Source organism: Paroedura picta, chromosome 4, assembly GCF_049243985.1.
Source record: "Paroedura picta isolate Pp20150507F chromosome 4, Ppicta_v3.0, whole genome shotgun sequence".
NCBI classification, from domain to species: Eukaryota; Metazoa; Chordata; class Lepidosauria; order Squamata; family Gekkonidae; genus Paroedura; species Paroedura picta.
Window position 1 is genome coordinate 63,040,552 of NC_135372.1, and position 26,813 is coordinate 63,067,364.

The 26,813-nt window shown below is 45.8% G+C and overlaps 1 protein-coding gene across 1 annotated transcript in view; it reads left to right on the top strand.

Annotated features, from left to right (window-relative positions):
- The first annotated feature begins 343 nt into the window (after nt 1–343).
- Nucleotides 344–26,813, top strand: part of SYDE2 (synapse defective Rho GTPase homolog 2) — a 56,994-nt gene continuing 30,524 nt past the window's right edge. The window contains exons 1-3 of the mRNA XM_077333139.1: nt 344–2,174; nt 9,220–9,897; nt 24,572–25,668. Of these exons, the coding sequence (XP_077189254.1) occupies nt 647–2,174; nt 9,220–9,897; nt 24,572–25,668 (3,303 nt within the window). The 5' untranslated portion in view covers nt 344–646. The remainder of the gene's footprint in view (nt 2,175–9,219; nt 9,898–24,571; nt 25,669–26,813) is intronic.

Consider the following 26,813-nt stretch of genomic DNA (forward strand, 5'->3'; position numbering starts at 1 on the left):
GGCAAACATTCAGGCTGCTGGACTTTGGTTTCCATTGAGATAAGCTAGTGTTGGGTCCTTCACCGTTAAATCGCTTCCCACCAGGCAACTCCCCAAGGCCCAGAAGAAAAGCGGCCGACCTCCCTCACGCTGCGCTGCTTCATGCGGCCGGCTGAAGGGTTAATTCTCCCAGGCCGAACGGGGCGGGGAGAGAAGCGCAGGCACAGGGATCTCGCGGCCCGCCCCTGCGCGTGCTTTGCCGAGGGAGGGGCGGGGGCTTCCATCTCGCCTCTCCCGTGTTCGCCGACGTCCTATCCCGGCCTGTGCAGCCCGAGGGCTGGAACGGGGAGGAGGAGGAGGAGGAGGAGGAGGCAGCGCCGTCGTGTGCGCTCCGGTGAGAGCGCTCAGCCCAGCTGCTGGCAGCGAGACATGCGCATTGCAGGGCGCCCTCTCACCCCGCTCAGCTATGCCAAGTATGTGAGCTGCAGCCGCCGCCGCAGAAGGAGAGAAGAACGACGAGCGCAGTCTGGGCGGCCCGACCATGGAGCGCTCTTGCCAGCCGCGTTTCGGGCTGCTGGTGCCGCCGCCTTCCTCCGGAGGCCCCCCACCAGAGCGCCGTCTGCTCGAGGGCAGCAAGTGACTGACGCGCGCGAGGAGACAACCAGGCATGGCTGACCCTCTGCGCAGGACCCTTTCCAAGCTGCGGGGCAGACGATCGCAGCGAGGGGCAACCGGCGCAGGGGAAGCCGCCGGGCACACGGACGGCCGGGGCGACGGCGCACTTCGGTGCAAAGGCCAGCCGAGCCCGCGGGCTCCTGGGCACGACGCGAGAGGAGCACCGGGCGTTCTTCTCGGGAGCCGGGCGGGCTGTTACCGGGTCCTCGTGTCGCCCTTGGAAGAGCCGAGGCTGTCGGAGTCGGCTGGCTGGTCCCGGCGGGGAGATGTGGCGCCGTCTGGGGAAGGCTTGCTAGCAGCCCCGGTCGCCTGCCCTAGCCCCACGGCAGTCCCTCGAGAAGGGACGACGCTGCCGCCGCCCAGCCCCCCGGGGCTCCGCGCGCCCCTGCCTCCTCCGGCCGAGCTCTGCTTCTCCGCCTCCGTTTTCCCGGGCGGCGCGGACTCTGGCTCTCCCGCCGAGAGGGCCGGCGGCGGCGGCGGCAGCGAGGAGGAGGACTACTACGACAACCAGCGCCTACCTGGCTGGGGCTGCCAAGGAGCGTGTGGAGCGCAGGCAGAGCCGCGGGGGAACAAGGAGGGCGGCGAGGGCGGCAGCAGCCACAGGGCCAGAGCGCGGGAGAGCACGGGCAGGCTGCGCAGCCAGCTGCAGGAGGCCTACTACCTCCTCATCCACGCCATGCACGACCTGCCCCCGGCCAGCCCCGCCGTCGAGCCCCGCTCGCCTCAGCCGGCCGGCCGCTCTCCCGCCAGGGCTGTGGAGCCTGGCGACGTTGCTCACAGGGACGGCCGCTCTCGGCTGCAAGGGGTCGTCGGTCCCGGCTGCCCAGGCTCGGCCAAGGGCCCCGCCTGGCGTCAGGGCATCAGCAAGAGTCTGGAGAGTCTTCTCGCGGCCGTCCCTTCGGCTAAGCCTCCGCCCTTGCCCAGGTGCCGCAGCGACAGCGCGCTCCGCGCCCTGCTCCGAGAGCCCATGGCGCCCCAGGGCCACCTGCCGCAGGAGCCTGGCACGAGGCGGGAAGCGGCCTCCCCGGCAGCTGCTGCCCAGCGCCCGGGCGACCACAGCTGCCGGGGCGGCCGAAGTGCTTGCGGGGCACTGCCATCGGCGGCGGAGGACGGCGAGGGCCAGCTGCTGCTCGCGAAGGGTGCTCTCGAGCCGGACGCGGCCTTGGCCGAAGCTGTGCCCCTGGGAGGCGCCGTGGAGGACCCGGCAGCTGCCGCCGCCGGCCACAGCGGCCAGCAGCACCCCTTGGCAGATACCGCCGAGGGCCCCTTCAAGCCGCCTGCGGTGACCGTGCGGAAGCTCCAGAAGTGGATGTACAAAGGCCGCCTGCTCTCGCTCGGCATAAAAGGCCGAGGCAGCGCAGCCGGGCCTCCCTCCCCTTCGTCCTCTAAGGCCAGCGGGACCCGGACGCTACTTCTGGGCAGGGACGAGGGGTCGACGACGGTGCCTTCTCCCGCCCACATGAGGGGACCCTTCAACAAAACTCTAGGAGCCCCTTCCGACCAAAGAATTTTGCTGACAGGTAATGGCTTCAGAGGGCCCCCTCTTCCCTCGGACTGGGTCTTGCGAGAGGACTTGTAGTGGACTGCAGGCTCTTAGCTTTACTACTTGCCTGACAGCCCCTCCTTAAATCTCCTAAACAGGAGATTCTCTGTTGAATTTCCATAAGGCAAATGCAGGAGATCTGCTATAAGAAAGGCAGCATCCTAACCCAAATGTAGAATGAAATGGGTAGCTGTACTGGTCTGAAGCAGCAGAACAAACTGGTTATATATTCTTCCTGAAAAAGCTGAAGAAAACTTTTTAGGCTGGTGCATGTTACTTCAGTAATAGCTTGCGAAGCACTTTGAAATCTGTTACTTACACTTGCTATTCAGTACTGTCCTTTCATGGCATGTAATTTGCAACACACGGTTTTTTACAAGATTAGGCTGTTAGGAAGCTTTCATGCAAAATATTAACATGTAAATGCGGGGGGGGGGGGAGTCAGGAAAAATGTGAATGCTGACCAATATTAGGATTGTTAGAAGAAAGGAGTTACAAAGGAATGTCTCCCTAATTTGTAGTACCTTTCAGTTTAAGCACATTTCCCTCCATGTGGACCTAAATGGAAGTTATCCACTGGCTTCCTGAGAATGGTAAGTACATTAGACTTGAGTCTGAAACTCAGTAAACCTGCTTAAGATTACTCTCCTAATTTGTCACACTAAACCAGTGATGTTTAAAAGTGATTGCCTCTGGGTGGAATGGATTATTCCCTCACTTTTTAAAGACTGAACTGCATATTAAGAAGCACAAAAGCCCCCAGGGACAATTGCTGCTTCAGGTTGTGTGTGCCTGCAGGATGGTGGTAGTGGGGAATTAACATATTCAAATATTCCTCTCTGCAGTAAAGTTCCTTTCCCTAGAAAAGCTAAGATGTAATGGGAAAAGATTACAGTATTCTAGTTTTTTGCGTGGAGGGATTTCTTTACTAGGGAAAAACGTCACATGCATTAGTAAGAGCTGTACAGTGCGGATTCTTGTTGTGATGTTTAGGTAAGGGGAGGAATCTCTTTTACAACTTCTCCCATGCCAGTTGCCTAGCAGTGGTAAGGGAAAGAGTCATAGTGTGGGCTTCTCTTGTGTGAGGTTCTCAAATTACAGGAAGGAGCAAATGTATAGCCCTGCCTGTGCTGCATATATAATGTGAGAATGGGCTCTTGTTCCTGAGACTTTTTTTGGCCCCATTTAACCCTTTCTCTGAAAAAGAACATTAACCCTTGATTATGTTTCTGTTAAAACCTCACATAATATTTCCATTATAATAACCAGAAGGAAGGTTATTCCCTTTTTTTTAGTTTGAGTCCAGTGGCACCTTTAAGACCAACAAAGTTTTATTCCAGGTGTAAGCTTTCATGTGCACACATGCTTCCTCAGTCACAATGACTCATCTTAAAGGTGCCACTGGACTCAAACTGTTCTGTTGCTTCAGACCAACATGCCACCTGTGTCTATTCCTTTTTTAGCGAGCCACGTGTGTGCTTTCAGTAAGTGCTCAGAAGAGAAGCAAGGGGCTGAGGGGAAAAAGAAGAAAAGTCTGCACCACTGTTTCATTGACTTACATGGACCCTAAAGGGTAAACCATTTTAAGAAGGGCTACTGAATCAACATGAATGCTTCCCTTTATTTATTAATCTCTCTGGTGTTGCTTAATTGACTTAATAACTCACTTATTTAAGTACTGTATTAGTATGTGAAACCTTTCACTTTTCAGCTTCATTTCCCCAAAGTTTAAATACGGTAATTGGAAATACTTCACACTAGAGGAAAAAAAGAGGATATGTTCAAATTCAGATTGCTTCCTGTCAGAATAAACTTTTTTACAGGACAAACCTATTGTACATAAGTTTATCTTGAAAAGTCTGTAACTTTCAACAAAGCCTGGAACTTGTTACACCTAATGAGACCTTTTACATTGTCTGGTACATTCCATAAAACTTTTTGCTCAAACAGCTTCTGCATAAGATCAAGAGATTATACTGCTTGATCTTCTGTTGGGATGGTTCTATCTTAGTTCTGTGAACAAAATTATAACATTAGTTTCCATATCTGCTTTCTAAAGGTGTGTCTAGGAGTAATTTTTTTTAGACTTGCCCTTAACCAACAGAAGGGGGGGGGGGGAGTTCCCAGTCTTAAGTCCTGGTTGATATTGCAGCTACTATAATAATTGCCTCCATAGTTTGTATAGTGAAGGTATAGAATACGAACTAGCCAAAATTAAGCAGTTCTATGTTCCCATTGCATTCAGTGGAAGAGGCTAAATCTTTATCACTCCCAGAGTAATTAATGGAGCTTAAGAGTTCTTAACTTCAGCTTGGCTGTTCAAGTACCCCACAACTGATATGTTTGCTCTTCAGATAAACATTGGAAAAAGGATCTTTTGTTCAGGAGCAAGTGTGTGACAAGTGTGAATGAGCAAGCGTAAATCCCAAATTATTTGCTATATCGTATCTTAGATATTCCAATTGCCCTAGCACTTAGCATTTATGAGGAGACCTGTTCATTCTGTTCCTCTCACTGGATCCATCATCTGGCAAAAACAAACTGCCACTTTGTGGACTGTGCTTGAAAGCCCTTCTCGCAGCTCTCCCAGAGAACTCAAGTATTTGGGATTGATATTTGTCGCTTTTTTTTAAAGTAATATTTTGTGCCTAATGAAATGAACCCTATTCCATGGAAGTTTATGCCATAATAAATCTACTAGTCTTTTATGTGCCACTAAACTCTTTTGTTGTTGCTGTTCTCGTTGCAACAAGAACTGTCCTTTGTTAGAAAAGGACATACGTGAAGTCTCATAATACGTAACAGACATACAAACAAGCACCCTGCACTGCTGTTTTAGTGCACTGGCATAAATCTGTGCCTGGTTGGCACTTGGATGGTAAGTTATTTACACATGGCAACTATTTACATTTATTATTTCCCTTTCTTTAAAGTGTTTGCAAGAAGCCCTTTAGTCCCATGAAGTCTTTTCCTGCCATTCCCTCCACATATCCCAGTGCGGTACAGGGCTAAGAGTGGCAGATTCTAATCTGGAGGGACAGATTTGATTCCCCACTCCTGCAAATGAAGCCTGCAGAGTGACTTTGGGCCAGTTGCAGTTCTTTCAGAAATCTCTCAGCCACACCTAACTCACAAGGTGACAGTTGTGGAGAGGAGAAGGTGATTGTAAGTCTTTTTGAGACGCCTTAGGATAGAGAAAGGTGAGATAAAAAAACCAGCTCTTCTTCATGCAGGTTATTCCAATAACCCATTCCAGTACAGCTGAATGTGCAGATTTGATTTTCATTTTTAAAGAGCCTTATTCAGGTCTGTTCTGTTCAACTAATAGGTTGCAGTCTCTGGCTGTAAGTGCTTAAATAACATTGATCTCATTTAAGTCCCCTCCTCTCCTCACTCATGAGCAACTAGCACATTTTAATATGCATGAACTCACTCTGAGTTGTGCTCAGAAGGCTTGTACTTTTTATTTTGCCCTTTTAATAATGTGTGGTCTCATGTAAATTATCAGGAGTTACTTTCCAGTATAGTTTCTTTCATGTTTCAGCTTCTTGGCATGAGTATATATGCACTGGAAAACATTCTTCAAGGTTAACTCCCCTCCCCACTTTGTGTTTAATTTCAGTTATAGGATTATGCCTGGGTTTAAGGTTTCATTGTTCCAAAACCTTCTAGGATTTATTGCCAAATACTCTTTTCGAAAAAATATAATTAGTAAAAGATTCTAAGCACTAGTTGCACAGTGATATTACATTCTGTGTATTGTTTTACAGGCACAGAAAGGTTAAAATGAATATAATTACAAACTATCTGTTAGTTGTATAGGCTTGAGTTGTCATGGCAAAATTAACTTGTTTCAGACATTTGAATTGTTGTGCCTTATAGACCATATATCACTTGCCTCTTAAAATTGTGGCTTCGTTGTGTTTAATTTCTAAGAGAATACAGAAACTAGTTCTGTGAGCAATCATTATCTATATAAACAATATACTATGCTTGTTGGGTGGGGTGGAGGGATTTACAATAGATTTATTTCTGCCTCTCTAAATATGTACTTTTTTTTAGCATTTAACAACAATGATAACGTTTAGTGGACTGAACTAAAACATTATTCTCAATATTCATCTTAAATTTGTTTGATGTAATTTTGTTTTATCCCTTATGAGATCTATAAATAATGTAACCAACCATTTATTAAAGAATCATTGGACCAAGTTTAAGGAAAGATTCGAGAATCTGATTATCTGGGCACAGAGTAATGTTTGTTTAGTGCACATGATAACTTTTAACTCACGTGAAATGGTTTGTTAATTTTTCTTTAGTATTTTGGACATGACAGCTGGTTGGGGTGACCAATAACATATAACATACCGCCCTTGATTGTATAAGTGTATCTGTTTTCTTAACCTTTTTTTTGGTCTTGGAGGCAAAATATTGTAATGGGTTTTGTTAGTTGTGAAAGGAAGAGCTTTTTTGAAATGTTGATCTCAGATAGACCTGATCAATTTGTCCAGCATGAATGGCCTTCTCATGCAAGGGATTGAATACTCTGCAGGATGAAGGCCAAAATAATCTAGAGTCATTGTCCTTTGTAAGGCCATGAAAACTTCACTGGAGTGTACTCAGAGATGTTGTTAACTGGTGATATATGGGGAGGCAAATTCTCTTTTTGCAATTTATGTATACTTGGAATCTGATGCAAGTTCCAACATGACTGTAGTATCGTTCGTCATTCTGTCGAGACTTTTGTTGCTCTCAGGGAATTTGGTCAAATTTAAATATTTAACTACCCAAATATGTGTTCTTGTCTGCCTTTTAAAATCTGTTTTCCTCTGCATGTATGAAATGACTGCATGCTGAAATTTGAGTACCATACAATGTTTTTAGACCTTTCATATAATCAAAGCACCAAGGGAGTTCTTCTGTTGATTTTGGGGTGCTGTTTTGGTCAGAGCCGTTAGCTAGGTGGAAATAGTAGCTCCTTTCAGAACCTTTAGCCAGTTGTGGTGTGCTGCTCTAGTCCTTTGGGGTTCCCCTCCCCTAAAAAAACCTCTTCAGTTCACTCTACCCTGTCTTCTCATCAATTCAGTGGCAAGTATTTTGAAACCTGAAATATTCCACTAACTTGTTCTGCATACATAGTGACCTCAGAGGTAGTGAAATACATGCCATTAAAAATACCAAACAGAATGTGAAGTCATGAAACACCATTGACTGCCAGTGTGTGCTCCCTTCTTTTTCTTTGGATTTTCAATTTAACCCAAATTGGGTTCTCCAACCATTTCTACACCAGAGGCTCCGTGCTGGGCTGCAGGAGTTTGAGCTGGGGCGGGTTGCCCTGGCTCTTTCTGCTTGCACATGGGAGAACATTTGGCCCGGTGCTCCTTGTCTGCCCTGGATTTGTGCTCTCACATGGGAGCCAAAGCAGCGAAGTACCCAGTGCGAAAATGGTCTCTGTGAAATTAAGGCTGCATCCTTACTTGGGAGTAAGTCCTGCTATACACAGTGGAGCTTACACTATGTAAACATATTTAGGATTAGGCTATATAGATGTAACACTTATCATAAGTTCCAATGAAATCATTAGTTCCCTAAAGAGGCACGTCGGACCTCAACAAGGGCCAGGGCCTTTTCAGTCCTGGCCCCCACCTGGTGGAATGAGCTCCCCAAAGAGATCAGGACCCTGCCGGAACATCCACAATTCCGCAGGGCCTACAGAAAGGAGCTCGTCCACCAGGCATTTGCTTGAGGCCAACCAACCCAAAACATCTACAGGTCCCCCCCCCCCCGGACTGAGAGGTCGAACCTACCAAGGGAATGTCAAAGTTATTGTTGTTGAAATACTGTTCTAGTTGGTATGTTATTGTTGTTATATTGTTATATTGATGCTGATACTGTTCCATGTAAATGTTCCAAAATGTTTTCTGTAAACTGCCTAGAGCCTTAGGGAAGGGCAGTATAAAAATATAAATAAATAAATAAATAAATAGCATAGGGTTGGATGGTAAATGCAAGAAGACTTTAGACGTATTTGTAGCCCTATTTATATTTATTCAGAAATAGGTCCTACAGTGCCATCTTAAGCAAAATTACACCCTAATAAGTCCATTAAAGGGGGCTTAGAAGGATGAAACTGACAAGAGTTGCTGTTCTTGTTTATTAAATAACTAGTAAATACGCCCACTGTAGTCTAAATACAGCGGGCGCTAGCGGTGAGCCCCCCCCCCCGCAGAATGTCATAACTGTACCGTAGTCCTGAGGGTGAGGTGAGAGCCATTTTTCTTCTCAGCAGCCGCGGCGGCTTGTCCTTTAGAGGCTGCCCTGGGCGCTCCTCGAGGGCTCCTCAGCGTCTTCTTCCTGGCCTCTGGAGTGGGTGCGGAGGCCGCACGGCAGGCCCAGCACCCTTGGGGATTGTGCGGAGGTTGGCTTGGTGACGGGCGGGCGGAGGAGGAGGAGGAGAGCTCTGCGCAGTACTATTTCAATATGTTTTTAGAAATTTATGAAAAAAATTAGACGCTATATATCCTTAACACTATTTCACTTCCTTATATATTTGGGAAGAGGAGACTGTCCAGGGCCCTGTCCATCCAGGTCCACCCTGATTGGCCCTCCCCTCCAGCTCCCACCCTCCCTCCTTGCCTGCTAGAAGCCTTGTGGCTGCGGCCTCCATTGTTGCCCACGAGGAGAGAGGCAGCGACAGGGCTTTGTGGCCTGCAGGTACGCCCCTGCTGGGAGGGAGCGGCGGGGGGGGGTTGCAGTCTCCTGGTGGGCTGCAAAGTCCTGTGGCCGCCAGCGGGGGGGGCTTTCCACTCCCTTTAGCCCGCTTTGCATGTCAAAGGGAGCCGCGGCCACCCTCTCACGCCCTCCTGCCTGCCACCCCTTTCAAAGCCCATTCTTAAAATGGGCTTTGATACTAGTTTCAATATAATGTGCAGTGTTGTATTGTGGTACATTTAGTATGAACATGATTGCAGTGATGTAAGCTGTGCAAATATTCTAAATGTTGTCCTCTTTTTTCATACTAGATTTGATTGAAAATGTTTACATACCCTCTGTGAGCAGAAGAGAATTTAAGAACTTTAACTCTAGTGAAATGGCTGAGCGCAAGCCTCGAATTGCTAGTATCACGGTGTCTAAGAAACAAAACTGGTTACATCAGAGTTCTCCAAGAACACCTAACCTGGAGAAAGGAAGTTATCACAAGAAAATGTCAAGAGAAACTCACCAGGTACTCGGATCTCCCAGTCCTTTGCTTGATCCCAAAATGCCTCAGACCTTTCCCAGAAGAGATGGTTCTGCACATGCTACTGTGAATGGAGCAAGCCATTTGGCATTACGAAACCGTACTTTGGAATTTGGTGAAGATAATGATGCAGATGATGAAGGAGAAATATGGTACAATCCTATCCCTGAAGATGAGACTGATTTCCCATGTTTTGTTCATAATAATGGTGACAATTCAGACTCCCAAGCTATGAATTGCAAGATATCCTCTGCAAATGACTTGATTAAAGTTGTAGTGCATAATGAAGATCATCCGCAGTCTTTCAGCTATACTGGAGATGCTCAGTCCAGGGAAACTAGCCAAGTCAGTTGTGTACATTCCGTGGAACATTTGCAAGTACAGAAGCCAAAGCCTGCATGCACTATTCTGAGTGGGTTTGTAACTGAGGATAGTTCTACGTTAAAAGGTTCTTCAGGAGGTAAGAGAAGTGTGATTGTCTCACCTCCTATAACGCTATAATAGTTGCATTTAATATTCCTGTGAAAGTGGTAGTTTTTATGAAATGATGTCGGTAAAACACTCACACAGTAAAGTGTTTGTACATAACATTCAGCTAATACACTAAGACTTTTCCATGTCCAATGAAAATATCAATTTCTATAAGACTTACTAAGACTTGCCTAGGATCCAGTCCTTTAGGTTTAAGGTAGGTGGATGTATAAAGAGAAGATTCCTTTGTGCATCCTGGAGTTCTGGGATGAGCCTGGATTCCTCCCACTTTTACACTTTGGGCGGCAGAAGTATGTACTAACTAATCAAAAATTGATGTCTGGTGAGACTGGAACTTCCTCTTCATGCTTTAGGTAGGCTTCTCACTGAGCACCAGGTGTATGTTGATGTGTTGATTAAGAATGAAACAGTATATGAGCCTCTTGTGGCGCAGAGTGGTAAGGCAGCAGACATGCTGTCTGAAAGCTCTGCCCATGAGGCTGGGAGTCCAGGGAATGGGAAGGGCAGCTGGGTTGTTAGTTGACCCTGCAAGGAAACCTGCTGCACAGTTATTTCCCGGGGGGAAGTCCAGGTAAGGGCTACAGCCGCTAGTTGTCATGAGGGGGCACGTGGCAGTGGTATTGCAGACTTTCCAACCCCTGGTAGTACCAAGGTGGTGGGCAGAGGTGGCAGGTGGGCTTCCCAGGCCTGGTAGCAGCAAGGGGGCCAACCTCAGCAGAGAAGGCAGGCAGCCTTCTGAGGCTGCAGCAGCAGCGAGGAAGTACACATGGGCTCCACGGTGTGCCAGCCCTCTGATTGGCCCTCAGGAAAGGGCCTTCCCCCCCAAGGGCCAATTAGAGGGGCAAGACATTGTCAGAAGTACTCTGCACATTTATTTTATATATCTATATAGATATAGATATGATAACATATATAGGGGAACTGAGGCATGGAGAGGTAGGGGGGAGTGCTGGTGGGGACTCCGCTCCTCCCCTCGCAGCTCCAAAAAAGCCCACTGAAGCCTTCATAGCCTTGGCCTACCTGAGGTGGGGTGGGAGAACTGGTGGGGACTCTGTTCCTCCCACCGCCAACCCAGGCAGTCTAGCCAAGTCCTGGCAAGGCCGCAGCCAGAGCCACTCGGGGTGGTGGGAGCGCTGGTGGGGACTGGCTTGCCCACCCCCCCCCCCCAGCAGCACCAATGATGAGGCTGTGGTTGCTTGGGACAGGGGCAAGCACTGGTGGGGGCTCCCTCCCCCCTCCGCTCCAGGACTTTTGTGTCACAGGAACAAACCGTATCAATTGGTACATTTTGTAATTGCAGAAGTTGTCAAGGATGCTTTAGGCTGACCTTATATTGAGCATGTAGCTGGACTAGATGGCCTGTATGGCCCCTTCCAGCTGTATGATTCTGTTTATTTACCAGTAGCTTCAAAGTTCTTTCACCCACAGATTTTTAAATATTGGTTTATATGTGTCCTAACTGATTTTAGAGAAGAGTTCTGATTCTAACTTGCTGAAGGAGAAGAATTTGTTCAATAGCTGCTTTTACTGAAGCACTCAGTTTCAGTTCATATTTCCGAAGTGAGGATTTCCAAATGAGAGTAGTGCTCTCTCTCTCTCTCTCTCAGATGACATTTACTGGCTCTAAACCAACTTTAGCTACTAAGGGAATCGGTTAGAATTCCTTCATGCGTTACTCCCATGCCTTTTTTGGTGGGTATGAAAAAATATGCTCCAACAGCATCTTGTCATTTTTGTTGGCTTCTGCTAAATTGCTAATAATGGTTACTTTGACAGCTTCAGAGGTCAAAGTGTGATTGTTGCAGAAAAACAATGGTACATTGATTCAGGCATAAATTTCTTAACACCTGTATTGCACTTGCTGATGTCAATTAATGTCCTGTGGTATGCACGGTTCGTAGGGAGGAGATCAATACAGGCTTTGGTATTATAGAGGAAAATCTGTTGCTTAACTAAATTAAGATTGATTTTTGATTATGTATATGCCTATAACAAGCCATGGTAGAATTGATTGCAGAGTAGTCCTATGCAGTTTCCTACATATTGAGTTAATGACGGTATTTTAAATGCAGCATTGCTTGTGTGTTGAATAGGGATCACATTGAATGCATTAATTGATTAGGTGAGTCCCTGCTGTTAAGTAATTGGCTTTATTGCTGAGAAGTGCTCAGTGATTCTTTTAATCCTCTTAAGGTGTCTACAGTTAATTTCAGTCAAAATTGAAATGACAGCTCATCAAGACAGAATGACTGCATAAAGAGCAACAGGGCAAATAGGTTCTGTTTTGTATTAATGTGGAGTTCTGGATAGTACATTCTGTTCCAACAAAGCAGTATCTGTAAGTCTTTATAGGTTTACATTGCAGTGAATCATTCTTGTCGAATGCTGTAGGGAAAATATTTTCTGTACACTTTTTTTTGACAGAAGTCTGTGTCATCACTGGTAGTGAACTAACACATATTTTCAAACATTGGTGCTTTCAGAATCGTTGATATTGCCTTAATGTAGTTAGTTAACTTGCACATTGTGCATAGGGAATTCTGTGTATGTTTACTCAGGAGTAACCAATAATAACCAACTGGATATTAGCTGTGAGGCATTCACGAGTCACTTTGCAGACAAAATCTCAACTCTCCACCATGGCCTCCCCCCAACTTTGGACACAGAAAGTTAACTAGAGGCCCCTTGGCCATCCTTGGAAAGAACACTAAGTTACTTCAGACGACTCCCATTAGCTGAAGTGGACAGGATGCTAACGGCAACAAGGCCAACCAATTGCTCACTAGACCCATGCCCATTGTGGCTCCTAAAATCAATGGACATAAGAATTGGGTCCCCCTCCCGGAAATAATCATTCTCTGTCTCTTAATGGGAGAATTCTCGGAAGGACTAAAAGAAGTGGTGGTATGCCTATTACTCAAAAAACCATCCCTGGATCCGCAGAAGCCTAACTATCACCCCGTCTCGCACCCAGTGTTCCCAGGGAAGTTAGTTGAAAGGGCTGTGGTGAACCAAATATCAGCATTCCTGGAGAAAACTTCAGCTCACATGTGAAGTCCCACAGGGAACAATCCTCTGTCCTATTTTATTTAACATCTTCATGCGCCCTCTTGCTCAGCTGGTGCAGAGGTTTGGGATGGGTTGTCACCCACATGACATGCACATGTCACTCAGCTCTTCCTCCTGATGGATGACTGCCCCGATCCCCCCCCCCCCCAGAAACCTTAGCCAGATGCCTGGAAGCAGTGGGGAAATAGCACAAACTGAGTCGTCTGAAACTCAATGCTTCAAAGACGAAGGTCCTGTGGCTAGGTAGGAAGGGACCAAACAAAGAAGCACGTTTATTCAACCTGGATGGAGTTTGTCTATCAGTAGCCCACTCTGCCAGAAACCTGGATCAGATTTAAGGTTTTGATTCTTACCTTCAAGGCCATATGCAGTCTGGGTCCAGTGTACCTGAGAGACTGTCTCTCTGCCTATACCCCAAAAGAGCATTATGCTCCGCTACCGCCAACTGGCTGGTGACCCCTGGCCCCAAAGAAGCATGTCGGTCCTCAACAAGGGCCAGAGCTCTTTTTGTCCTGGCCCCCACCTGGTGGACTGAGCTCCCTGAAGAGATCAGGGCCCTGCCTAACCCCCCCCCCCCAATTTGCAGGGCCTGCAAAAGGGAGCTCCCCCACCAGGCATTTGCCTGAGACCAACTGAACCCAGTAACCTCCACTGGTCCCCCTCAGACATCCCCTTCCATGGCCTGAACCAGTCTGACCTCTCTGGTAGCCTTGTCTAAGTTGTCGTTCCTGGTGTATTGTTGTTGACTAAGACCATTGAAATTGTGTTGATTTAGAACCACTGTTGGACTATTGCTGATGTTACTTTTAACTAAGTTATATGTTGAGGTCATTCCATGTATCACCCTGTGACATGACATGTAAGCCACCCTGAGCCATATGGGAACATGGTATAAAAATCTAATAAATAAATAAAATAACGATTCGTTAGGTCTTGCTTTCTCACAAAAACAATAAAATACATATATTAACAAAGGAGTTCAAAAAGTTTAAAATTACAGTGCTATTCAATGTTTATCATGTGCTGTCTACATATGATGGACTGAAGGCTTATTGCCCTGCTTAGCCAGAGAGCCTTTGAGTGACAGGCTGCTCAAAGAGATTTCATTGGATAGCATTAGTTGAGAAGAAAGAGGTGGGAATTGGCTGCTGAAGATAATTCAGTTTAGCGCTGAGGGCTAAGAAGGTGGCAAGGAGTAAGAGGATCACTGAGGGCCTCTATTTGGGCCAGAAATAGAGGCAGAACTTCTAGTTTCCTGTCCAGTTGTATAAGTAGATATCTCTAAAGAGTGGAGTGATCGCTGGTTTGTTTACAATGAAGGATTTTTGGCTGGTGTATCCTTGCTCTCTGAAACTTTGGTAGGGTGGCCAAACTGTGGTCTTCCAGATGCTCATGCTGTTAGGGCCTCGTGATAATTGTAGTCCATGGGTATGTGGAGGGTCACAATTTGGATACCCCTGGGCTAAGCACACAGACTTTCATAGTTTCTGGGATTGCAAGTTGCTCTCCACTCAGGGAGCAAAACCCTGCTTTTTGTGGGGGGTGGACTGAAACCCAATATCATCTCTTTTCCCCCACTTACTCTACATCCATGGTGCTGGAGGTACTTGACAAGAGTCCAGGAAATGCAGGAGTCCAGGAAATGCATCAAAAGCAGTTGCTTCAATCCATCATTGGAGGACACAGCTTGCAACCTCCTAAGTTTGGGGGGATAACTGTCTAAGAATTTTTGGGGTTGCTAAGCAACTGCAACAGTTTTGCTAATCTTTAGTTTCTGCCAATAAAATTCATGGGGCAGGGCTGTTTTCAGGACTGTTTTCATCTTTGAGGGGAAGGACTCATTGGGTCCTGGCCTGGCAGCAGCCATCGAGTTTGATACAAAATGGTTTACATCAGTGGTCCCCAACCACGGGGCCGCGGCCCTCCCCGCCCCCCCACAGTGAGAAACTAAAGCGGCCGATTAGCTTGCAGCCCGGCAAGCTTCTTTTTGCAGGGGGGGAGAGGGAAGCGTGGCCACCGGCGTAAACGCGCATGCGTGGCAGGTCTGCGCTTGCGCCATGTGCGGCCGCAAACGTGCATATGCAGTATTTTCGCACATGTGTGAAAGTGCCGTGCATGTGCATTTGCAGCTGTGCATGGTGCAAATGTGCATGTGCAGACCTGTGCATGTGCAAAATTAACCCCACATTTGCATTTGCGCATGGTGCAAACGTGTATGCGCAGACCTACCGCCCATGCACGTTTGCGCATGGGCTGCCATGCATGTGCGGCAGCCAAATCGCCCTCCCCCCACACCGGTCCACAGCCTAAAAAAGGTTGCAGACCACTGGTTTACATGACTCGCATAGGACTGGCTGCTTGCTACTATTTAATGGCAGCCACTTGGTGAAAGCCAATATGCTTAGAGCAGCCTTTTTCAACCCTTTGACTGTGGAAGACCCCCTGAACTAATTTTTCAGAGTTCAAGGAGAACCGGAAGTGTCATCTGGCCATGCCCCCCTGCCACACACCCAAAAGTGACATCACTACCTGCACCCTTAGCCCTCATTTTTCCCCCTCCCACTGCCTTTACTACTAGTATGATGGCTCTGCCTCATGTAGGCCAGAAATAAGAGTAGGAGCTGAAAATGCAACCTGGACCCCTCCCTTACTTCAGAGTCTGCGCAGAACCCCTTCAGAGCTGTCACGGATCCCCGGGGGTCCACAGAGCTCTGGTTGGTAATTCTGGGGCTAGAGTTTCATATTATGATTTGAGAGACCCAAGTCTGAATCACCACTCTGCTCTGGAAACTCACTGTTTGACCTTGGGCCATTTCACCATTCTCAGCATTACTTACCTTGCAGGGTTGTTGTGAGAATCAAATGGAGGAGAGAAGAACATTGTAAATTGCATTGTAAAGGTTGGTAGGTGGGTGGGAAGGAAGGAAAGATGCAGGGAAAGGTAATAATATGGGAGTTCCCAAGGGTAGGTAAAGAGTAAATAGTGTAGGGAAGCAGATACAGGATAAAATGAGGTGCATTCTACAAGTTTTTGTGGTTTCCTACCATGTACCTGGGCCCAGCCTGACACTGGCTCTGGATAACTGGGCCATAGTTTTCTGGGGTAGAAGCTGCCAGGGTGAGAGAAAGCTGAAGATGGGAGTGGGGCAGAAAGCAGGAGAATGGGTCATGGGGGGCTGTGATTTGAAGATAGCTGTGCATTTTTATTCTGCTCTTTCTCCCCTTCTTCCAATTCTTAAACCAGTTGGAGGCCAATAACACATTGACTCTTCTTTATAGTGAAAGCAACTTTATCTTCCAACTCTGCATGTGTATTTTTAAACCTGGCAACAGAATCGTTCCTCCTGAAGGGCAACTTAAAAGCAGGTCTTGAACTTTCTGACCACAGAAAAACTTAATGAGTTGAATTCTCAGCAGGTGACAAACCATTCACACTTCAAAGTCACTATTTCACTTGCTTAGTATGAATCCCTCTTGCTTGCAACACAGTATTTCTTGCAAACATTCAGGAGTTAAGAAGAAGGCTGTTTTTTTCCCCTTCCTTTTAGTGGGGTTATGGAAATTGGGTTAGTTGCATGAACCTGGCTGCCATTCTTGTCTTGCCTTGTTGTGATTAATGTACTGTTTTATTGTTCTTATTACTGTTTTTAGGGGATTGATTTTATGTGACCCGCCTCGAGCCTCCGGGGGGAGGCGGGATATAAATTAAACAACAACAACAATAATAATAGAAAATTAGGAAAAAAGTCATAATTGCCTGTACAAATGGAAAATCTTGTTTGGATGATTAACACTATTCTGAACATAAGCTTCTGTCCATTGGTATAGCTGTTGTTATATTAACTGGTGTTTGCTGTTTCAACTATTTGAGCACAGTAACTACAGAATTATCCCTAGCATTCTTAAAGCTTTTTAAAAACATGAGGATAAATAATAATAGTATTTCCTGAGGAACTGAAAAGGATTATTAACACTTTGCTCTTTTATTTTAACATCTTACTGATTATTATGAAAATTAAAGCTCCTAAGAGCTCAGAGCTTCCATTAAAAAAAAAAACCCTCACCAAGTAAAATATAGACATACTAGAAATAAAGCCCGCTGTCCTTAGAATACAGAGGGCGCTAGTACCTGTAGGCCAGGGATGTGGTCGCAGGCCGGAGGATCGGGGCGTGCGACAGGGCAACGGCTGGAGGAAGAGGATAGCAAGGCGAGGCCGTGGCAGCGGCTCAGTTCTGGGGGCGACTGCAGTGAGGTGTGGCGGAGGCAGCGGGTCGGCTCAGTGTTGTTCACGGGCGCGGCCCCGCCCTGTAGCCATCGGTGCGGCCAGCGTCCGGGGGCGATGTGAGGCAAGTGAGGGCCGGCTCCACGTAGCTGGTGGGCGCGGCCCCGGCCAGTTGCTATTGGTTTGTCCAGGGGCCAGGGGTGACGACGGCGGCAGCGAGGGCTCCGGAATTGGGGCGGTGCGTGGGCAGGTGGCCTTAGTGGCCTGGCAGCGGCGGGAAGGGAACGAAAGCAGCGGGGAAGTGGCCGACAGGGCAAATGGCAAGCAAATGGGGCCTGGGAAGGGACGTGCAGGCCAGGGTGGGAAGGACTTGTTGGCAGGGTGCGGAGAGCCATTTGGGGAGGCGCAAGGGGGGGTAGGGGCGAGCGCAGAGGTGAGGGAAGGGGTGTCGGCGGGCGGAGGTAAAGGAGGTTTCCCTCAGCCCAGCAGCGTGTGGGGAGGCTCCTCCGCAGCGGTCATGCCAGCGCCCGTGGCCAACTCACTGTGCTGCGGGCGCTGAGGCGACGGCGGCCTCGGAAGAGTGGAGAGTCGGCGGCGCAGGCCAAGTGGCCAGTGGAGAGGCGCGCTTTCCGCGCCTCCCCATTGGCCACCTGGCCCTGGAGTGGCACTCGGGGGAGCGAATCAGGAGCTGCTTCACTCGCTTCCTCCGAGTTTTTATTCCGGACAGCGCCCGCCCACTCTCCTCCCACTTACCCCTTACTCTTTTATTTAATACCACGGAGCTGTTTAAAGATGGACATCTCTGAATAGTATTAAAGCACGAGGATGATAATTTGTCTACAGTTTGTTACATCATGTTTGGCTAAGTTAAAATAGGGTCAGGGATTCTGACAAGTGGAGGACATGGCAGGTGCAGCAGTGGGAGGAGGTTGGACAAGAGAAGAAATGGAAGACATGATTAGTTGGGAAACAGGAAGTAAAGTGACTAGAGTGAGTCTGGAGGAAGCTGAAGAAACATCTTATAGGACGCTTATGGAAACATATGAGATGGCAGTGAAGGTTGCTAAACATGAGTTTTATGCAACAGCTATCACATCCACCAGTTCATGCCCACACAATTATTTAGGGTAATTTGGCCTCTTACCACCCTTGAGGAAGGGTGTCTAAACAACAGCCAATTGGAAATCAGTTGTGAGGCCTTTGTGATCTATTTCTCAAATAAAATCTTGTCACTCCACCATGACCTTCCTTCCACGATACAGTAAGGGAACTGGAGGCCCCTCAGCTGCCATTGGGGAGAATGATGGAATTGGATAGGTTACTCACTTTGGTGAGGCCAGTCACCTGCCTGTTAGTTTCCAGTCCTTCTTGGTTGCTTGTCAAGCAACATGAGAATAGGAGGCCATCTCTGAGAGATAATCCCATCTACAGGAGTATTCCTGAAGGGGCTAAAAGAGGTAGTGGTTTGGCCTTTGCTGGAAAAGCAATTGATGGATCCTTGGGACTCAGCCAACTACTACCGTATTTCACATCTTTCGTTTCTGGGGAAGGTGGTTGAAAGGGCAGCTGTGGACCAATTCTTAGCATATCTAGAGGAAGCTCTAGCCTATGATCCATTAGAGTCTGTCTTCCAACCTGGCCATGGGGTGGAGATAGCTTTGGTTGCCCTGATAGAGGACCTCAGCTGGATCAAGGTGGGTCAGCACTGCTTGTTTTGTTTGACCTCATGGCAGCATTTGACATAGTAGCTTTTTGCTCACCCCTTCGCCAACACTGGAATGCAGGGGATAGCCCTCGAATGGCTGATTTCCTTTCTCCAGGATGTTGGGCAGAGGGTAATGATGGGAATCATACAATTGCCAGCTCCCTTGTGGAGTTCCACAGGGTGCGGTACTCTCTCCCATCTTATTTAACGTCTTTATGCACCCTCTAGCCCAGCTGGTTCAGGGATTTGGGCTTGGGTATTTGCATTTATATACCACCCTCCCTTGCAACTCAGTATACATTAATTAATTAATATAAGGATGACACCCGGCTCTGCCTCCTAATGGACAGCTGGTTGTACCCCTCCCCATAATATTTTCCAGTTTTTTGGAACCAATGATGGGTTGGCTCAAGCAGCGTCACCTGAATGTCAACCCCTCCATGACAAAGGTCCTGTGGATAGGTAGGAACAGGCTGGGTGAGGAAATATGACTGCCCTGCCTAGATTGTGTGCAGGTAACAGCTGTACAATCTGCTAAGAACTTGGGTATGATCTTTGATTCCTCCCTTTCATGGAGGTGCAGGTCACAAAGGTTGGCATCATGAATTACAGTGATCTCCATGGGATGCTTTAGTGGTTTCTCTTTGTTGTGAAATTTTTGCTGCTTATACAAACAGGCCATTCAACTTTTTCATTCAATCATTGGTGGCTGTATGATCAAATTTACTTGAGGTTTATATGAGGGCTATTTCCCCTCACACATCAGTGGGGACAATGAAATGCAGATGCCAAGTACTTTTAAAAGTTAATATAAAAGTGAGTATAAAAAAGATGATGCACTACTTAAAAGATCAATTGGTTTTCATGCTCCTTTTTTCACTGCCTGAAAGAGTCTCAAAGCGGTTTCCCTTCCTCTCTCCACAACAGACACCCTGTGAGGTAGGTGGGGTTGAGAGAGCCCTGATATTCCTGCTTGGTCAGAACAGCACTAAGGAGTGTGATGAGGCCAAGGTCACCCAGCTGGCTGCATGTGGAGGAGCGAGGAATCAAACCTGGCTCGCCAGATTAGAAGCTGCCACTCTTATCCACTACACAACACTGGCCTTCTGTTGGAGAGATTTCTAAAATTTACCTGTTATAATAATGTACTATGATAATTAACTAATCCATTGATTTTAATGACCTCCTAGGTTTTGTCATTGTTAACATAAATAGAATCTGTCTCTTAATAGCACAGTGACTTCTCTTGTAGAGGGGGTGGGGGGGTCAAATACTGCAGGAAGCCAGGCATGCAATGCTGGTTGGCAGGTTTTTTTGTTTTCTTTTGTTCCATTATGATGTTATTTTCATTCAGGAGCAGTAGTGAAGGCTGGTTTCCTTCTAATCCTACTGTGTTGAGGGCCAAATCAACTGCCTAGCTAGACACCCCTTCCCCTGCTGCCAGACCCTACACTGATCACCTGGCCAGCAGGGAGATGTACCCGGTCTCATTGCTGGCATTGAACAGGAAGTGATGTCAACACACCAGGAATTTCTAGGTAATGCTCTGGTATTTGGGCAAAAACTCTATGGTAGAAGCTGGTTATATTATTGAGTTTCTGGTGTTGCCCAGAAATAGATGTCATGAAGCACTTCCTGTGCAACCCCAGCAACATGGTCAGGACCTTTTCTTTCTACGGTTAAGTATCCCCCATCCCTGCTGGCTGGCAAAAGGGACCTGGCAACCCTAAGCATAGCAGAACTTCTGCTAGCCACCTGCTTTAGCTGCTAGCTTTGCTAAACAACTAACTCATAGAATAGCAAAAGTCACTTCAAGATTGCCTATGATAAAACTGAATGACATTACAATTAAAAATGAATGCTATTGTTTCCAAATTACAATTAACTAACTTATTAAAATATAAATATCCTGTTTTATTAAAGTTGTGCTTTAAAATCATTAATCATTTAGCTGGTTGATTAACCCCCTCACCCCCACAGTAATATAACAAACCCCAATAGCGTTTGTACTAAGTGTGTCTTAAGGCCTGTACTGAGTTGATAGAAATGTTTTGACATACAGCACTCACAATTGCATTTGTGTCTTGAGCAGATTTTCTGGTTTGACTTGGAACAATATAGCTTACCATCATGGATGAAATATTTTGCTGCATAAATGCTGACTTTGGCTGGTATCCAATCCTTTGTGCATGGAGCACAGAATTTACCACATTACTTTTGATTCCTGTAGTCCCTTCTGATCCTTGAAAAGATGATTACTGGTGTTGCAAGACTTACACAGAAAGCACCTGTGTGGGTCAGCTTGGAGTGAGGAGGGACAAGGGGAGGAGGCCTGCTCCTCCTCTCTCTTTTCCATAAGTACAGCTCTGCTAAAGGGAGTGCAAATCTTATGAGCATGGATTTGGACACAATCCACTTTTTAAAAAAGTTTACATTCCTTGTCCAGTTTACTTCTTCAGACTTGAATGTATCTGAAGTGAGTAGTGATTCATGAAAGCTCATACCCAGTTTCTGCTATTGGACTCTTGCGCTTTCCTACTGCTACAGGTAAACTAACACGGCCACACATCTTGATCTCTCATCCGTTTTGGCATTGTTATATCTACGTCCTATTTTTAGTGAGGCTTACAGTAATCCATATAACAGAGTCAGCAATGAAGAACGAGATATATGTTTGAAGGCAAGAGAACTTCACATAACGGCAGATCAAAATGAAGAAAGTAAAAAAGTTGACATTTTTAAAAATAAAAAACACTCAAAACTCCCTGACTCAGCATTTCTGAGTATGAATGTAAGTGGCATAGCCTGAATAAGTACCTAGAGCTAAAAGAGGATGTGTTTTCAGAAATCCATTTCTCCCAGTGAATATGTAGGGAAACCATTACGCTTGAAATGTTTAATGGCAAGAGTGTTAGATAAGGCTGGGGGTGGGTGCCAGCTTGCAACAAATTATTCCAGTGTCTTTTCAACATATTCTTACAAAAAAGAAGATGAAGAAGTACTGAAGCACCGGAAGTTAGAAGCCAAATGTCAAGAATGTTAGATTGACTTTTCAGCTGTAATGAAGCTGAGGAAAGTTTTTAATATCTTGGCTTGCTTCTCTAAGCCTTTGCCAGAGACTTCTGACAGAAAGGGAAGATTAATGTTAGCAGGCTGAAGCATGGCGCTGATTACTATAGAATGCTTCAGAGCAGCCTACTAGTGGGACTGTGCTGTGATTTGCAGTACAAGGGAAGCCTTTGTCCAGTTTTATCAAACACCACATTTCTTACGAGCTGCTTGCCAGAAAGGCACAGCAGGCGTGCTAGAAATAGTCTATTCCCTGCAAGGAAACAACTTCAATAGAAACGAAGCAACTGGCAGAAACAAGAAAATCCATTGAGGCTTCTGGAAAACAGACTTTGTACAGCATTATCTTCCTCAACTAGAGAGCTTTTAAAAAAGAAGTCACCTCATGTGAATTTGTATATGTGAAGAGAGCTATTCAGCTAACTATAGGAGGCAAATAACGGGAACCTCAGGATTTTGAAGAATATTAATGCTTTGAGATTTGCAGTGTGATCAAAAGCAGTTATACATTTTAGGTGTATTAACTCCAATGAATTTAGAAGGATATACGTCTCCTCTTCTATCTTGAAATAGCAACAAGAAAACTGAAATATTGTCTTAATGAAGTGAGAATCAGCCAATGTCTACTAAGTTATGTGAATGAGCAACTGCTTAGATCCAGCAAAATTGACCTAGCTATTTAATGGCTAGTAAGAATATTTGATAGTGTGACTTGAAACCCATAAAAATATATGGTTTGTATAATGTTGCGTTAAAATGATCTTGTTTCCTTTATGTTGAGCTCTCTGACACTAGAAAATCAGATGAAACATATTAGGAGGAGAATATCTGACTATAACTGTTTTGATACTTCGATAGCCTCTGTGTTTACTGTAGGTCAACTGATAGCAGAAATCATACAAAATCCAGCAGTAATTGTAGTCTTTCTCTATTGTTGAACAGTTGCTGCTGGCTTTTATGTTTTCATAGGGAGAGTTGCCATTGTGGGTTTTTTTTTTTATCCAGTAGATTTATGATATACCTGAAGATATTTTTCTGTTTCACAGTCTGACTTCTTTCTTTCAATGAGGCATAGCAAGGTTGACACTTGTAATAACGGGCTGCCAATTAAGACACCATGATTAATTGTAATTTAACTGTTGTTTGGTGTCATGTCTGAATTGAGACTTTTTAAAACAATTATGTGACTTATAATGGAGAAATTTGCTTTCACTGAGTCATTACATGCAGGGGTTCTCAATCATGCCTTTAGTTTTCTTCTTCACATAGTTGAATGAATTGTTTGTTTACTTATCATGGATCAGAACATGACTTGATGTAACTTCATTGAAGCCCCTGCATGCTTTTCTGTTCTATAGAAAATTATTTGGGAGCAGACAGATTTTCAGGACATACATTCTGGGTCCTGAGAAGACAGAGCAAATTGGAACTGTGGAGAGAATTGAATCCCAAATGCATTCCACACCCACCCTGCCATAACAGGCAGAAGGGGGCATAGTACCAACAAAAGAAAATAAATTCTTATGAAGTAATGTTCTAAGACTCTTGAGGAAATAAGCAAAGGCTAGGGTACAGCCGTTAAAAGAAGAAGAAGAAGAAGAAGAATTGGTTCTTATATGCCGCTTTTCCCTACCCGAAGGAGGCTCAAAGCGGCTTACAGTCGCCTTCCCATTCCTCTCCCCACAACAGACACCCTGTGGGGTGGGTGAGGCTGAGAGAGCTCGGTCAGAACAGCTTTATCAATGCCATGGCGAGTCCAAGGTCACCCAGCTGGTTGCATGTGGGGGAGCGCAGAATCGAACCTGGCATGCCAGATTAGAAGTCCGCGCTCCTAACCACTACACCAAACTGGCTTTCATAGCCAAAGATATAGGTATTCAAGAAAAACTATCCTCTCTCTGTTCCTTTCTCCTCCAGATTTTTAGATGATAGACACAGCACATTTTACCCTATAATTCTACATGCAAGAAATCTCCTGAAACATAGCAATTGCTTCAGTGGCCTCCTCTTAAAGAAGCTAAATAGGGCTGCCAGGTCTTCCGTGACCACCTGTGGGGGACTGGGGGTTAGGGTTGTGGGATCCAGGTTGGGGAACTCTTGGAGATTTGGGGATGGGGCCTAGAGAGGACAGGGGCCTCAATTGGAGTACAGTGTAATAGAGTTCACCCTCCAAAGCATCTGTTTTCTCCATGGGAACTGATCTCTGCAGTCTGGAGGAGTTGCGCCTCAAGGTTCCCCCTGGAGGTTGGCATCTCTAATATGGAATAGTGCATAAGTGACAGGTGTTCCTAGGTTGTATATGTCCCCTTTGGTGTGGAATTTCTTAAAGCAAGGGTGAGTCAAGTTCCTGATCTTTAAGTATTTATTCTTGGCAGAACAATCCTGTAAAGTACATTTATACAGGTATGTGCTTGTCTGTATGGGTGCAACTGATGCGCAGTATCTTACTGAATAGTGCTATACTTTTCTATATCATGACAAAACAGTAGTTTCTTATTTCAAAGGCTTTTTATAAAGAAGATTGTTTTTTTAATTCACAGTTCCTAAAACCTGTCCCCCCCTTGTTTTCTCCAAAGGACCTGGGATCTTGTCTGCAAGCAAAACTGAAACGGGAGCAGCTGAATGTTCTCCTTCAAGTCCTAACCCTTCAAAAAAAGGTGGTTCAATAAACTGGTCTTTCCCTGATAAAATAAAATCCCCAAGAACTGTGAGGAAGCTTTCTATTAAAATGAAGAAGCTACCAGAGCTCAGCAGGAAGCTGAGTGTCAAAGGAAATTCAAGCCATAATAGTTCAGATAATTCTTCCTTGCTTAAAAATAATTGTCAGGATATAGGCCATGCATCATTGCCCTCTTCTGGGAATATGACATCAGCTGCTAGCAGGAATGTTATAAGCCGGTATCACCTTGATAGCAGTGTGTCGTCCCAACACAACTACAAGAAGAAAAGCAGTGGGAGTTCCAAGTCCTCCAGTAAAGGAGGCTACCTCAGTGATGGAGACTCCCCTGAGCTTATAACAAAATCAGGGAAACATGCAGCTGAAAGCAGGGCTGGGAAAGGGAAGGAGGCATTCCCAAACAATAATGGTAGTAAAACAGAAATTGACATTGATGCTTTTAGACATTACAGCTTTTCTGACCAGCCCAAATGTTCCCAATACATATCTGGGCTCATGAGCATTCATTTCTATGGAGCTGAGGATTTGAAACCACCACGGATGGACTCAAAAGATGTCTTCTGTGCCATTCAGGTAGATTCCGTTAATAAAGCAAGGACTGCCTTGTTGACGTGCCGAACAACATTTTTGGACATGGACCACACTTTCAACATAGAAATTGAAAATGCCCAGCATTTAAAACTTGTGGTCTTTAGTTGGGAGCCCATGCCAAGGAAGAATCGGGTCTGCTGCTATGGGACAGTGGTTCTTCCTGCTCTTTTTCGAGTGACAAAGACTCATCAGTTGGCAGTAAAGCTGGAACCTAGAGGACTTATTTATGTCAAGCTGACACTTCTGGAACAGTGGGAGAACTCTCTTAATGGACTAGATGGAGAACAAGAGCCGGTAATTTTTGGTGTTGATGTTCGGAAGGTTGTTGAGAAGGAAAATGTAGGCTTGATGGTGCCCCTCTTAATGAAGAAATGCATTATGGAGATTGAGAAGAGAGGCTGCCAGGTAAAATATTTTTTTTAATTTAATTTACAAAATTCACCTGTGTCAGTATTTCAGTATTTCATGTTTGACACTGGGAGCAGAAGTCAGTTTTTTCCCTAGGTGTGAAAAATACAAGCACTTCATTGGATACTCCATCCTTATATCTCTTAGTTTGGGTAATCCTTTGTAATCGTCCGCAAGATCAAGGTGACACAGTACACCCAGACTAATGTGTCAATCTCCTAATTTGTACCAGGTAGGGTGTTGGTGTCATTTTTTAAAACAAAAGAATTGTGGCTAAAATATCCACAGAGCTTGGTTTCTCCCCTCTGTGCTGGATTTAAATGTGATGCTTATGGGACTATAATATATATACCGTATTTGCCGGCATATAAGACGACTGGGCGTATAAGATGACCCCCCAACATTTCCACTCAAAATATAGAGTTTGTTACATTATATTACAGTACTATGGGGCACTATGGGCAGCTATGTCTATTCCAACTGAAGTGCACCAGGCGTATAGGATGACCCCCCCACTTGGAGGCATGTTTTTCAGGGAGGGAAAGTAGTCTTATATGCCAGCAAATACTGTATGTATATATAGGCTTGGTGGGTGTTGTGTTAATGTTCTACATACAATTGCTTTGTAGATGCCAAGTTTTAACAAGATGCTAGTACATACCACATCATACAGATAGGTTCTTCTGCATCATTGGTGTCATGTTTTAAGCAATTCTCTAACAAAATGTGTGAGAGGAATTGTGGTGTAGTGAGAGCCAGCATGGTGTCATGTTTAAGAGTGGTGGACTCCAGTCTGGAGAACCAGACTTGATTCCCCACTCCTCTATATGCAGCCAGCCGGGTGTCTTTGGGCTAGTCACAGTTCTGTTAGAGCGCTTCTTGCAGAGCATTTCTCTTAGCGCTCCTTCAGCCTCCCCTACCTCACAGGTGGTCTATTATTGGGAGAGGAAAAGAATGGTTATTATAAGCCGCTTTGGGACTCCTTCAGGTAGTGAAAAGCGGGATATTAAGAAAAACAGCTCTTCTTCATGTCAGTTTATCATTCTGTATACCAACTTGTTTTTTTTCTTGATGTATGGCAAGACTGCTGTGCCTTTAAAATAGTGAAGGGAAGGAATGAGAACTTACACATCCAGGAAAGG